A 12907-nucleotide genomic window follows, 5' to 3' on the forward strand; every position below is an offset into this window, starting at 1 on the left:
ATCATCTTGTTGATGAGTTCTAGGATCTTCTGTTCATCCATTTCCTCATGTATCAGGGAGTGAGGTAAGGGCCCCGGGATTGGGCTCAGGGTTCTTCCCCATCCTTCACACACAGGGGCCCGACAGCGCCCACTAGAGGACTTCTTCACTACTGTGTAATCCTGTGTATGGAGAGACACATTATATCACTACATACATTCCCAGAATCCCTCACCTCTCCAGTCATATCTATCTGTTATTACATAGATAAGAATGAGGTCATGTGACACCACTCCCAGAATCCCTCACCTCTCCAGTCATATCCATCTGTTATTACATAGATAAGAATGAGGTCATGTGACATCACTCCCAGAATCCCTCACCTCTCCAGTCATATCCATCTGTTATTACATAGATAAGAATGAGGTCATGTGACATCACTCCCAGAATCCCTCACCTCTCCAGTCATATCCATCTGTTATTACATAGATAAGAATGAGGTTATGTGACATCACTCCCAGAATCCCTCACCTCTCCAGTCATATCCATCTGTTATTACATAGATAAGAATGAGGTCATGTGATATCACTCCCAGAATCCCTCACCTCTCCAGTCATATCCATCTGTTATTCCATAGATAAGAATGAGGTCCTGTGACATCACTCCCAGAATCCCTCACCTCTCCAGTCATAGCCATCGGTTATTCCATAGATAAGAATGAGGTCATGTGACATCACTCCCAGAATCCCTCACCTCTCCAGTCATATCCATCTGTTATTCCATTGGTTAAGAATGAGGTCATGTGACATCACTCCCAGAATCCCTCACCTCTCCAGTCATATCCATCTGTTATTACATAGATAAGAATGAGGTCATGTGACATCACTCCCAGAATCCCTCACCTCCCCAGTCATATCCATCTGTTATTACATAGATAAGAATGAGGTCATGTGACATCACTCCCAGAATCCCTCACCTCCCCAGTCATATCCATCTGTTATTACATAGATAAGAATGAGGTCATGTGACATCACTCCCAGAATCCCTCACCTCTCCAGTCATATCCATCTGTTATTACATAGATAAGAATGAGGTCATGTGACATCACTCCCAGAATCCCTCACCTCTCCAGTCATATCCATCTATTATATAGATAAGAATGAGGTCATGTGACATCACTCCCAGAATCCCTCACCTCTCCAGTAAGCCGGAAGAGTATCTGTAGGGTGAGGTTTATGATCCTGTCGGCCATCTTGTTCCTGTCTCTCTCCATGGTGGATGGGTCATCCAGGAGAATTCTCTTATATAGAAGATATCAGCAGAGGATCCTGGATTGGAGAAACCTGAAGGGAAGAAGAGGAGACGATGATAAACCGCACCAGATTCTATGGAGAAATAAAATCCATTTCCTGGAGATAATCTGGGGAAACATCTGAGGAGACATTATAGGAGTTTTCAGATTTCTCTATAAAACAAAATCCATTGTCCGAGGGCTGTAAAATAAGAGACTAGAGCGCACTCCCCTCTCCCGTCCAGTGGTGGCGCTCTGGTCCTCCAGGTCTTCTGAGGTCGCTCTCCCTGCTCTGCTGAAGACGTTGTGAATCCATTTCTCCTAATCTCTGAGGCTGCGGTGTATTCAGAACGTCTTCATCAGAGCAGGGAGAAGAATAGAGGGATTCAATATGACATTGTCCAATGAAGAATAGTGAAATGTGTCCACTAGGGGGCACAATATACATCACAATTACATCAGGATTTTATGTGAATTGTGATATGTCCCCCCGGAAGAACCTGCTATTACCTGCAGCAGAGGCCGAGCATCATATACCGTTACACACGCAGGGTCTGGGCCACCACCGGAGTCAGTGTTTCCCAAGCAGGGTGCCTCCAGCTGTTACAGCATTTGGCTGTCAGGGCATGCTGGGAGTTGTAGTTTCACAACTGCTGGAGGCACGCTGGTTTGGAAACACTGTCTATAGTAATAATAGGGGCGCGGGAGAAACTTAAAAAACCTGATGCTTACATAGTCCCGTATGGAAGAAGTGGCTGATACCCGGAGAAAAGAGACTGACCAGGTGACAGGATGGGCGGGTAAGTGACCTGATACCTTCACCATCCAGACATCCCCTGGGGGGCAGTATAGGCAGGAAATCAGGAAACAACCGCTGGTCGGCACGGCGCTCCCTAGAAAAACAACCGCACAGCGCCATGTCTAAGCCACGCCCACCTACATTATTTTATTACAAAAATGGGATATAAACTTATTAGGGGAGGGGCTTCTATTACAAACCCTGAATAACGCTCTGCCATAGTGATCAGTGTTATCGGTGCTCGGCTTATACAGGCTGTGGAGGTGTCTGTATACTTAGAGCACTGATCTGAGCACAGAGCACGGTAAGGGGCCCTCCGGCCGTCATCTCAGCTGATCTAGACTCCGCCCCCCAACAACTGCATTTTGCTAATATTAGATCCTGCAATCGACTTTGATCATGGAATCTAAAGGGTTAATGGCGATGAGCGTCACTAGTGGTGAGTCCTGGCTGCTTATAGCTCCTGAGCTCACCTCAAAGTCCCATATGGGGCACAGAATGTAAATATACATCGTGTACTTAAGGGTTAATAATAAACATCCCCAATAATCCTGATCTGATGGTGACCGCACACACATACCTGTATCTGTAGAGGAGCCGTGTGCTTACAGGACCTGCGATGATGTCACCGTCATGTGATCAGTCACATGGAGGAGGAGGAGTCACATGATCAGGGGCTGCTGCTCTGAGAGATCTCCACACACAACAGCAGTGACTGCCCCACCAGGACCTGCTCTGTATCTGCTACATGCTGGAGGTGTAGGACATGTGATGATGTCACAATCATGTGACCAGTACATTTGGGGGTAAAGCATAGCAGTAAAGATGTGACTGCGGCTGAAGGACCTGTGGGGAGGATCATGTGACAGGAGTGGGCGGAGTTCAGCAGTGCAGGATAGACGGGATGGTGAGTTAAGGACCTGTGAGAATGGTCATGTGACAGCAGAGTCCCGATTGATCACATGACTGTGACATCATCGCAGGTCCTGTAAGTACACGGCTCCTGTACAGCTCTGCAGGTGGAGGTATGTGTGTGGTCACATGTTGCTGTTAGATGTTTTTTTTTGTACTATTAACCCCTTCAGAACCCAGCAGTTTTGCGTTTTAACCCCTTAAGGACACAGTGATTTCTCTTTTTAATGTTTTCCTTCTCGCCTTCTAATAGACATAATGATTGTGATTTCCTCTTTACAAACCCATATGAGGCTTCTTGTTCTTGTTGTTGTTTTTTTCACCACCGGTTTGTACCTTGTAATGACATCACTCATTTTACTGCAAAATCTACAACAAGGGTCAAAAATGTTTATTTGTGGGGTGAAATTTGGGGTCTTCTGTTTGGACGCAGTGCACATTACGGTAATAATTCTCTTTATTCTGTAGGTCCAAACGATTACAATGATAAATGATTTATATAGGTTTTATTTTAATACTTTTAAAATATAAAAAAATTCGAACTTTTTGTACAATAATGAGTCTGTATCAGATTGTCCTACCTTGTCCCCTATAACTCTCTTATTATTCCGTATACGGGATGTATGAAAGTCATTTTTTGCGCTGTGATCTGTAATTTCAACTAATTTTGATGAGACTCTTTGATCGCTTTTTAAGACTTTTCTTTTGGCCCGTGAAGTTGTATTTTTTTACGTTTACGCCATTGACCGTGCGGTTACACATATGTTTAGATTTATTTTTTGTTTACATAATTTTATTTAAAAAAATTGGTTAATGGGGAAGATTCAATCGTTTATTAGGGGAGGGGCTTATTCACATTAAGTTAATGTTCTTTTTACCTTATTCCCAGTTTTGTAGTCCCTGTAGTAGACTATTACATGGAATCTATAGATTACATACACTGATCAATGCTGTGATGCTGAGGCTGCCTGCAGGATTGGAGCGTCGTTCAGACAGCGTGGAGCGAGGTTAGGGACCTCCACCCGTTCTCTCAGCTGACCGGGACCCCGCTATTTCACTGTGGGTGTCCTTATCAGCTCCACTGAGCTACCGGAAATAGATTTTTGGCATTGGTGATGTCCGGCATTAGCAATGAGTCCCAGATGCTGATAGCAGGTAGGACCTAGGGGCGATGAATCGTGCTGAACTCCTGACTGTGCGTCATAGACTTTCAGCGGCCTCCCTCCCCTCCAAATCTTATCACTTTAATGACAAGAGTCCCTGCTCTGAAAGGGGTTTACTGCACAAGAGCAGAAGATATGCCAGATTTGATGCATCTCCTGCTTCGGAGCTGGGCCCATGGCTATACATTATATACCTCCTGCCCAGTCAGCCATGAAGGAGTTAAATGATGGTGATGCATTGCCACTTACCTTTTTTGGGGCCACACACTATACAGATAGCTGCTTATTGTCCCTTCTACTTGCTGGGATAAGAACAACCAGTCTAGCTAGGGTTAAGTGGCGCACAGCACTGCCAATTCTATCCTTAGGGGCCAGACAGTAAGCAGCCATCTATATAGTCCCGGGGGAGGGGAGCAGTGATACTATGAAATATCACTTAACTCCTTACACTCCATGGGACGGGCGCTTTGGGTATAATGACCTGAACTGACAGCTGGGTCATGAGACTTGTGGTCAGTTCGGGACATGTGACCATAATATAGAGGATCTGCCCCGACAAGTATTCACCTCATCATCCGAGAGCAAGAAGATAAATCATGTGCAGGAATATCCCCTCAAATGTCTCCATATAACATCCTGGAATTGTATAGAATTAAATGTTTATTCACAATACAGGTTCCTATAAGGTGTCAGGACGTGGCGGTCTATTTCTCCATGGAGGAGTGGGAGTATGTAGAAGGACACAAGGATCAGTACAAGGATCAGGTCATGATGGAGGATCAGCAGCCCCTCACATCACCAGGTAATAGACATGACTATATACACACGTCCTCTCATTATTTGTATGTAAAGAATGAATTCAGTCTCTGTATGTGTTCCCTACAGTCAGATCCTGTAAGAGAACAGCACCAGAGAGGTGTCCCTGTCCTCTTGATGAACAGAATATGAAGGACATTACTACAGGGAAAGATCTCATCTATATTAATGCTACAGACATAAAGGAAGAAGAGACAGATGTGAGCGGTGATGAGCAGTATAAGGAGGACATTCCTACAGGGAAAGATCTCTTTTATATTAATGCTACAGACATAAAGGAAGTAGAAGAAGAGACAGATGTGAGCGGTGATGACCAGTATAAGGAAGTCATTTCTACAGGAAAAGATCTGATCTATATTAATACTACAGACATAAAGGAAGAACAAGAGACAGATGTGAGCGGTGATGAGCAGTATAAGGAGAACATTCCTACTGAGAAAGATCTGATCTATATTAATGGTACAGACATAAAGGAAGAAGAACAAGAGACAGATGTACGTAGTGATGAGCAGTATAAGGAGGACATTCCTACAGGGAAAGATGTGATCTATAATAATGCTACATACATAAAAGAAGAAGAAGAAGAGACAGATGTGAGCGGTAATGAGCAGTATAAGGTGGACATTCCTACAGGGAAAGATCTGATCAATAATAATGCTACAGACATAAAGGAAGAAGAGACAGATGTGAGCATTGATGAGCAGTATAAGGAGGACATTTCTACAGAAAAAGATCTGATCTATAATAATGCTCCAGACATAATAGTAAAAGCAGAAGAGACAGATGTGAGCGGTGATGAGCAGTTTAAGGACATTTCTACAGGTAACCACCCAGGTAAGTAGTGATCACTAAATACAGAGAAGGGTCACAGATTCTATTCAGTCACTGGCTAGAATAATATTTTGGGGGAAGTAGTGGTGTAACTAGAATCTCTGGGACTACAGGCCAAATTTTGGAATACCATCCCCCTCCCCCAAAACATATGTCAGGCTGGGGCCTCCCAGCTCCTCTGGGCACAAGTGACCTCCGCTCCGTGCAGGGATTACTGTCAACCACTGCATGAAGAGGTGCCCGACATGCCTCTCTATAAATCTCTATGGGAGAGCCGGAGATATACAAACGGGATGCCAGGCAGGAAATCACGTGGGTCTCAGTGGTCGGACCCCTCACAATCAGACATTTATCCCCCCAGGATTCTGTAACTAGGGGATAAGTACTCAAGTACTAGAGTTTTCCGTTAACACCATAACGACCATGGACGAGTATACATGTCCAGGGGGATGCACGTTCCAGCACCTGGACGAATATACACGTCCATGGTTCTTGTGGGTACTGTCCAGTGTACCCACAAGATCACAGCAGGGACTCGGCTGTAACACACAGCCAGGACCCTGCCGCATTGCCGGGACCTAAGTAAACTTTGGTCCCAGCAGTTTAACCCTTACAGCCGCGATCAGAAGTGATCGCGGGCTGTAAGTGTTTTGATGGAGGGAGCTCCCTCTGTCTTCCCTGCAGCACCCCGCAGCACGACCGCAGGGTGCTGTGTGTAATCCCCGGCAGGCAGGGGCCTGCTGCATTGCCGGAACCGTGTAAAAAAAAATGTAAAGAAAATAAAAAATACATTTATTAAATAAATGAAAAGTAAAAATGCATAATGTGTAGGATTACACGGCGCACATCCCATATTACATGCTGCGGATGCCCGGCAGCAGTCACAATAGTGAGCTCCCTGCTGCGGCTGGGTATCTTTGTGTGTCCACTCATAGCGTTGGATTTCCCACCGGCAGTCATGAGCGGACACACTGAGCTACCCAGCCGCAGCAGTGATCTCGCCCTTGTGACTGCCGGGGGCATCCGCAGTGTGAAATACTCTGCGCTCTATGTGACCCTACACTGCGTCCCGTTCATACTGCGTTTCAGCGTTATGTTACAGATATCCGTCAGCATCAAGTCAATAATAATGATGCTGACGTATACTGTAGCAGCTGCAGTCATTTCTGAATGAGACGAGTCCAGTATACATTGGATCCCTTTTCTGACATGACAGCGGACACCGATACTGCAGAAATGCCGTATGAATGGGGACGATCACCCAAACACCCAGTGATGGATATATTCACCATGAGCGGATGATTATTCCCACAACATGGCGGATATATCCATCAGGAACTATAACTGTCAAAGACAGCCGCGCGTCACTGCTAGAAGACCAAGGACCAATCAGAGCGCTCCCTGGTCCAGACAATACACTTGTGGGGGTTCTGACAGCTCCGATCCTTTGCAGACATGGAGTGGGGTCTATAATTCATATATTGATGTCCTGATAGCCAAAGGGGGCTCCTCTCCTTCTTGGCCCTACCAGGCTGTCAGGCAACCAGATATGGGGTACTGCCCAGCCCGGGACAAACAGCATGATGTGGGGCGCATTTCCTCCATTTCAAAAGCGACCAAAATGATGTCCCACAAATAAAGAATTTGTGGAAAAAAAAGCTAATTGCTATTTTTTTTCCACTGAATTTGAAATAATTCTATCCAAACAATAAGAGCTCAACATTCTCACTTTGAGCCAGATGTGAGCAATGATGAACAGTATAAGGAGGACATTCCTACAGGGTAAGATCTGATCTATATTAATACTACAGATATAAATGAGGAAGAAGAAGAGACAGATTTGAGCAGTGATTAGCAGTATAAGGAGGACATTCCTACAGGGAAAGATCTAATCTATTTTAATACTACACACATAATAGTAAAAGTAGAAGAAGACACAGATGTGAGTGGTGATGAGCAGTATAAGGAGGACATTCCTACAGGTAACCGCCCAGGTGAGTAGTAACCACTAAATACAGAGAAGGTTCATAGATTCTATTCAGTCACCGGCTGCAATAATATTTTCGGGAAGTATTGGTGTAACTAGAATCTTTGGGACTTCAGGGCAAATACTATCCCCCTCCCCCCTATATTGACTCTATAGCAGTTGACTTGATACCATCACCACTACATAGTGACTGAATAATACCGCCATACTGTTTATGAAACACATTATATACAGAATAATATTCCTCCATATAGAGACCATATAGCAGTACATACCAGCAGTGACTAACAGGTGACGTCTTCCTGGAGTCGTTCTCTTCCTTTTTGTACGCTGAGCGGACTCATGTTGCAGTAACTCTGCATAGATCCCATGTCTTTAATTGTCCTGGACACTTTCTTCTGCCACAAAGACCCCGAAAAGCCTTAGTTCAGTTACCCCAACTATGGGTCCTACCAGGGGTCAGTCATCGACAAAGAAGCTGCAAACTTATGTCCGAACCGCTACACAAGATGGCGCTGGTACCTTCCAAAGAATCCTGAGGAGAGGGGATAAGTGTCTGATCGTGAGGGGTCCGACTGCCTAGACTCCCGTGATCTCCTGCCCAGCACCCCAGATCTCTCCAGGCACAGGTGACCTCTGCTCCGTGCAGGGATTACTGTCGACCGCCGCACCAAGTGGTGCCCGACATGTCTCTCCATGAATCTCTATGGGAGAGCCGGAGATACACAAACGGGACCCCGCGTGATCAAACATTTATCCCCAGAGGATTCTGTGACTAGGCGATCGCGCAGATGTCCGCCATTAACCCCTCAGATGCCGTGATCAATACTGATTGGATGATCGGATTGCCCGCAGCGCTGCCGCGGGGATCCGATCATCCAGCATGACAGCCGGAGGTCCCCTTACCTAGCTCCGGCTGTCTCCCGGGGTCTTCTGCTCTGGTCTGCGATCGAGCAGAGGATCACCGATAATACTGATCAGTGCTGTGTCCTATGCATAGCACTGCACAGTATTAGCAATCAAATGATTGCTATAGATAGTCTCCTATGGGGACATAAAAAGTGTAAAAAAAAAAAAAGTTGAAACATTTAAAAATAAAAAGTAAAAAAAAAGGGAAAAATCGCCTACCCCAATAAAAATGAAAATTATCCGTTTTTCCTATTTTACCCCCAAAAAGCATAAAACTTTTTTTAATAAACATATTTGGTATTGCCGTGTGTGTAAATGTTCGAACTATCAAAATATAATGTTAATGATCCCGTACGGTGAATGGCGTAAACGTAAAAAATTTTTAAAGTCCACAAATCCTGCTTTTTTGTCACATTTTATTTAAAAAAATAATAAAAAATGATCTAAAAGTTTTATATATGCAAATGTGGTATCTAAAAAAAGTACAGATGACGGCACAAAAAATGAGCCCTCATACCGGCCTATATATGGAAAAATGAAAAAGTTATAGGTGGTCAAAATAGGGCGATTTTAGATTACTGATTTTGTACAAAAAGTTTTTGACTTTTTTTAAGCGGTACAAAAATATAAAAGTATCTACCCATGGGTATCATTTTAATCTTATTGACCCACAGAATAAAGAACACCTATAATTTTTACCGTAAAGTGTACAGCGTGAAAACAAAACCTTCCAAAATGTGCAACATTTTGCTTTTCATTAAAATTTCCTCCCTAAAAATTTTTTGGGGGGGGTTCGCCGTACATTTTATGGTAAAATTAGAGGTTTCATTACAAAGTGCAATTGGTCACGCATAAAACAAGCCCTTATATGGGTCTGTAGATGGAAATATAAAGGAGTTATGGATTTTAGAAGGCGAGGAGGAAAAAACGAACACGCAAAAATAAAATTGGCCTGGTCCTTGAGGTGAAAATGGGCTTGGTCATTAAGGGGTTAAAGGGGTACTTCGGTGCTTCGGTGTTTTTAACTTTTTGTTCAGAACGCTCGGAGCCAGAGGCCGTGATCATAATGTCACAGCCACGGCCCCTTGTGATGTCATTTTCATGCCCCCTCTATTCGTGTCTATTGGAGGGGGCGTGTCAGATTACACGCCCCCTCCGATACACATGAATGGAGGGGACGCGAAATCGCGATGGGGCGTGGTCGTGACGTCACTGGAGTTTATTTTAGAACGCCCTGTGCTGCGGGAGATCCTGGGGGTCCCAGCAGCCGGACCCCCGCGATCAGACATCCTATCCCCCATCCTTTGGATAAGGAATAAGATGTCTAGCAGTAGAGTACCCCTTTAAATCCCTTTATTCTTTCCCTCTGATACAGAAATGTTCCGGTTCGGGTCACTTTTGTGGGTCCAAATGGAGGTATAGGTGCGGCTGGCGAGTCGTGAGCGAAAATCATTAAAAATAAAGGTTCCTCTTTTAACTTGGTTCCAGGAAAATTTCTCTAACTTTATTAGGACATAAGTCTTTCTATACACATTAATAGACAAAAGACAAAAATGTGATACTGTCTGCCTAGACAGGATAGGGGATAGGTTATAGATCGGACCCCCGCGATCTCCTGAACGGGGCCCCGGCAGTCTGCAGGAAGCGGCCGTTCTGACCCCCACAGGATGCCGCGGCCGACACACCCCCTCCATATATCTCTATGGGATACATGGAGGGGGAGTGTCAGCTGTCGCTCCATGCAGGGTCGGTCCGCCCCCTTTAAGCAGACTGCCAGGGCCCCATTCAGGAGATTGCAGGGAGTCCCAAGGGTCGGACCCCCGTGATCTATAACGTATCCCCTATCCTTTGCCTGAATTCTCTGGCTGGCATGAGGATTATAAAGGGGGCGGTTTGGATGACTGCTCCATTATAACCTGCGGGGTCATGTGGATTGGGGGGCACGGTCATTTGTTCCCTGACCGGGCCCCATAGCAGTGATTTTCCCTGAGGCTGTGTCCACATGATTGTCAAAGACTGGTGTCCCTGCTCCTTGTAAGGCAGTGGTGTCAACCTGTGGCCCTCCAGATGTTGCAAAACTTCAGAGGGAAGCCTTGATTTACCTTTGGGGACATTGTGCATCCTCTAGAGGACCTTTGGTGTCCAGGCATGCTGGGAGTTGAAGTTTTGCAACATCTGGAGGGCCACAGTTTGACACCACTGTTGTATGGCTGCTCCGCTATCATAGCAACTATCTTTCTTCAGTTTTGCAGTAAATCTTTACAAAGTGCTATTGCTTAGAAATGCAAAAATGTCCTGGGTTGTTAGGGGTTAATACTCAAAAATAAAATCTGTGTTATTCTCTGCAGATTCTTGTAGCAGGAGATCAGAGGAGAATCTTATATCTTCAGATTATAAAGCAGATGATGATATCACACAAGATACATATGAAGAACATTCCATTATCCCAGATACACCCTCAGCCCTTCACAGCCAAGATCTGTCATCTCATCCTTATATACAGGTCCTGTCTTCTCACTCATCACAGGATGTTCAGCAAAATAAAAGTCACAGAAGGGGTGTTGGACATCAGAAAGATTGTGCAAAGGAAAGGCCATATTCATGTTCAGAATGTGGAAAGTGTTTTACCAAGAAATCAAATCTTGTGAGACATAAGAGAAGCTACAAAGGAGAGAAGCCGTTTTCATGTCCACAATGTGAGAAATGTTTTACTGGGAAACAAGGTCTTGTTCGCCATCAAAGAACTCACACAGGAGAGAAGCCATTTCCATGTTCAGAATGTGGGAAATGTTTTACTCAGAAATCATACCTTGTTGTACATCAAAGAACTCACACAGGAGAGAAGCCATTTTCATGTTCAGAATGTGGGAAATGTTTTACTTATAAATTAGACCTTGTTGTACATCAAAGAAATCACACAGGAGAGAAGCCATTTTCATGTTCAGAATGTGGAAAATGTTTTGCTTTTAAATCATGTCTTGTTGTACATGAAAGAACTCACACAGGAGAGAAGCCATTTTCATGTTCAGAATGTGGGAAATGTTTTAATTATAAATCAGGTCTTGTTGTACATCAAAGAACTCACACAGGAGAGAAGCCATTTTCATGTTCAGAGTGTGGGAAATGTTTTGCTCAGAAATCAGATCTTGTTAAACATCAAAGAACTCACACAGGGGAGAAGCCATTTCCATGTTCAGAATGTGTGAAATGTTTTACTCAGAAATCAGACCTTGTTTTACATCAAAGAACTCACACAGGAGAGAAGCCATTTTCATGTTCAGAATGTGGGAAATGTTTTGCTCAGAAATCAGATCTTATTAAACATCAAAGAATTCACACAGGGGAGAAGCCATTTCCATGTTCAGAATGTGTGAAATGTTTTACTCAGAAATCAGACCTTGTTTTACATCAAAGAACTCACACAGGAGAAAAGCCATTTTCATGTTCAGAATGTGGGAAATGTTTTGCTCAGAAATCAGACCTTGTTGTACATAGAAAAACTCACTCAGGAGAGAAGCCATTTTCTTGCGCAGAATGTGGGAAATGTTTTGCTCAGAAATCAATTCTTGTTAACCATCAAATAACTCACACAGGGGATAAGCCATTTTTATGTTCAGAATGTGGCAAATGTTTTACTCGCAAATCAGACCTTGTTGTACATCGAAAAACTCACACAGGAGAGAAGCCATTTTCATGTTCTAACACAGGGGAGAACATGAAGCAGAGCAAAAAATTATGCAAATAACACATCTATATATTAACCATGTACATAGGATAGTTGACAATAATACATACTTATATATATTTATACAATATATGCTTCATCTCCAAACTTGATATCAATTTTAAAGAAGTTCTCTATATTATACTGCTCAAAAAAATAAAGGGAACACTAAGATAACACATCCTAGATCTGAATGAATGAACTTATTGTATGAAATACTTTCGTCTTTACATCGTTGAATGTGCTGACAACAAAATCTCACAAAAAATATCAATGGAAATCAAATGTATCAACCCATGGAGGTCTGGATATGGAGTCACACTCAAAATCACAGTGGAAAACCCCACTACAGGCTGATCCAACTTTATGTAATGTCCTTAATACAAGTCACAATGAGGCTCAGTAGTGTGTGTGGCCTCCACGTGCCCGTATGACCTCCCTACAACGCCTGGGCATGCTCCTGATGAGGTGGAGGATGGTCTCCTGAGAGATGTCC

The 12907-nt window shown here is 43.9% G+C and overlaps 1 protein-coding gene across 1 annotated transcript in view; it reads left to right on the top strand.

Moving 5' to 3' along the window:
* Positions 1–4467: 4467 nt before the first annotated feature.
* Positions 4468–12907, top strand: part of LOC130298227 (zinc finger protein 271-like) — a 54203-nt gene continuing 45763 nt past the window's right edge. The window contains 3 exon segments of the mRNA XM_056551146.1: positions 4468–4946; positions 5030–5794; positions 11036–12412. Coding sequence (XP_056407121.1) covers positions 4763–4946; positions 5030–5794; positions 11036–12412 — 2326 coding nt within the window. The 5' untranslated portion in view covers positions 4468–4762.

The sequence above is a fragment of the Hyla sarda genome (genome assembly GCF_029499605.1).
Source record: "Hyla sarda isolate aHylSar1 chromosome 1 unlocalized genomic scaffold, aHylSar1.hap1 SUPER_1_unloc_5, whole genome shotgun sequence".
NCBI classification, from domain to species: Eukaryota; Metazoa; Chordata; class Amphibia; order Anura; family Hylidae; genus Hyla; species Hyla sarda.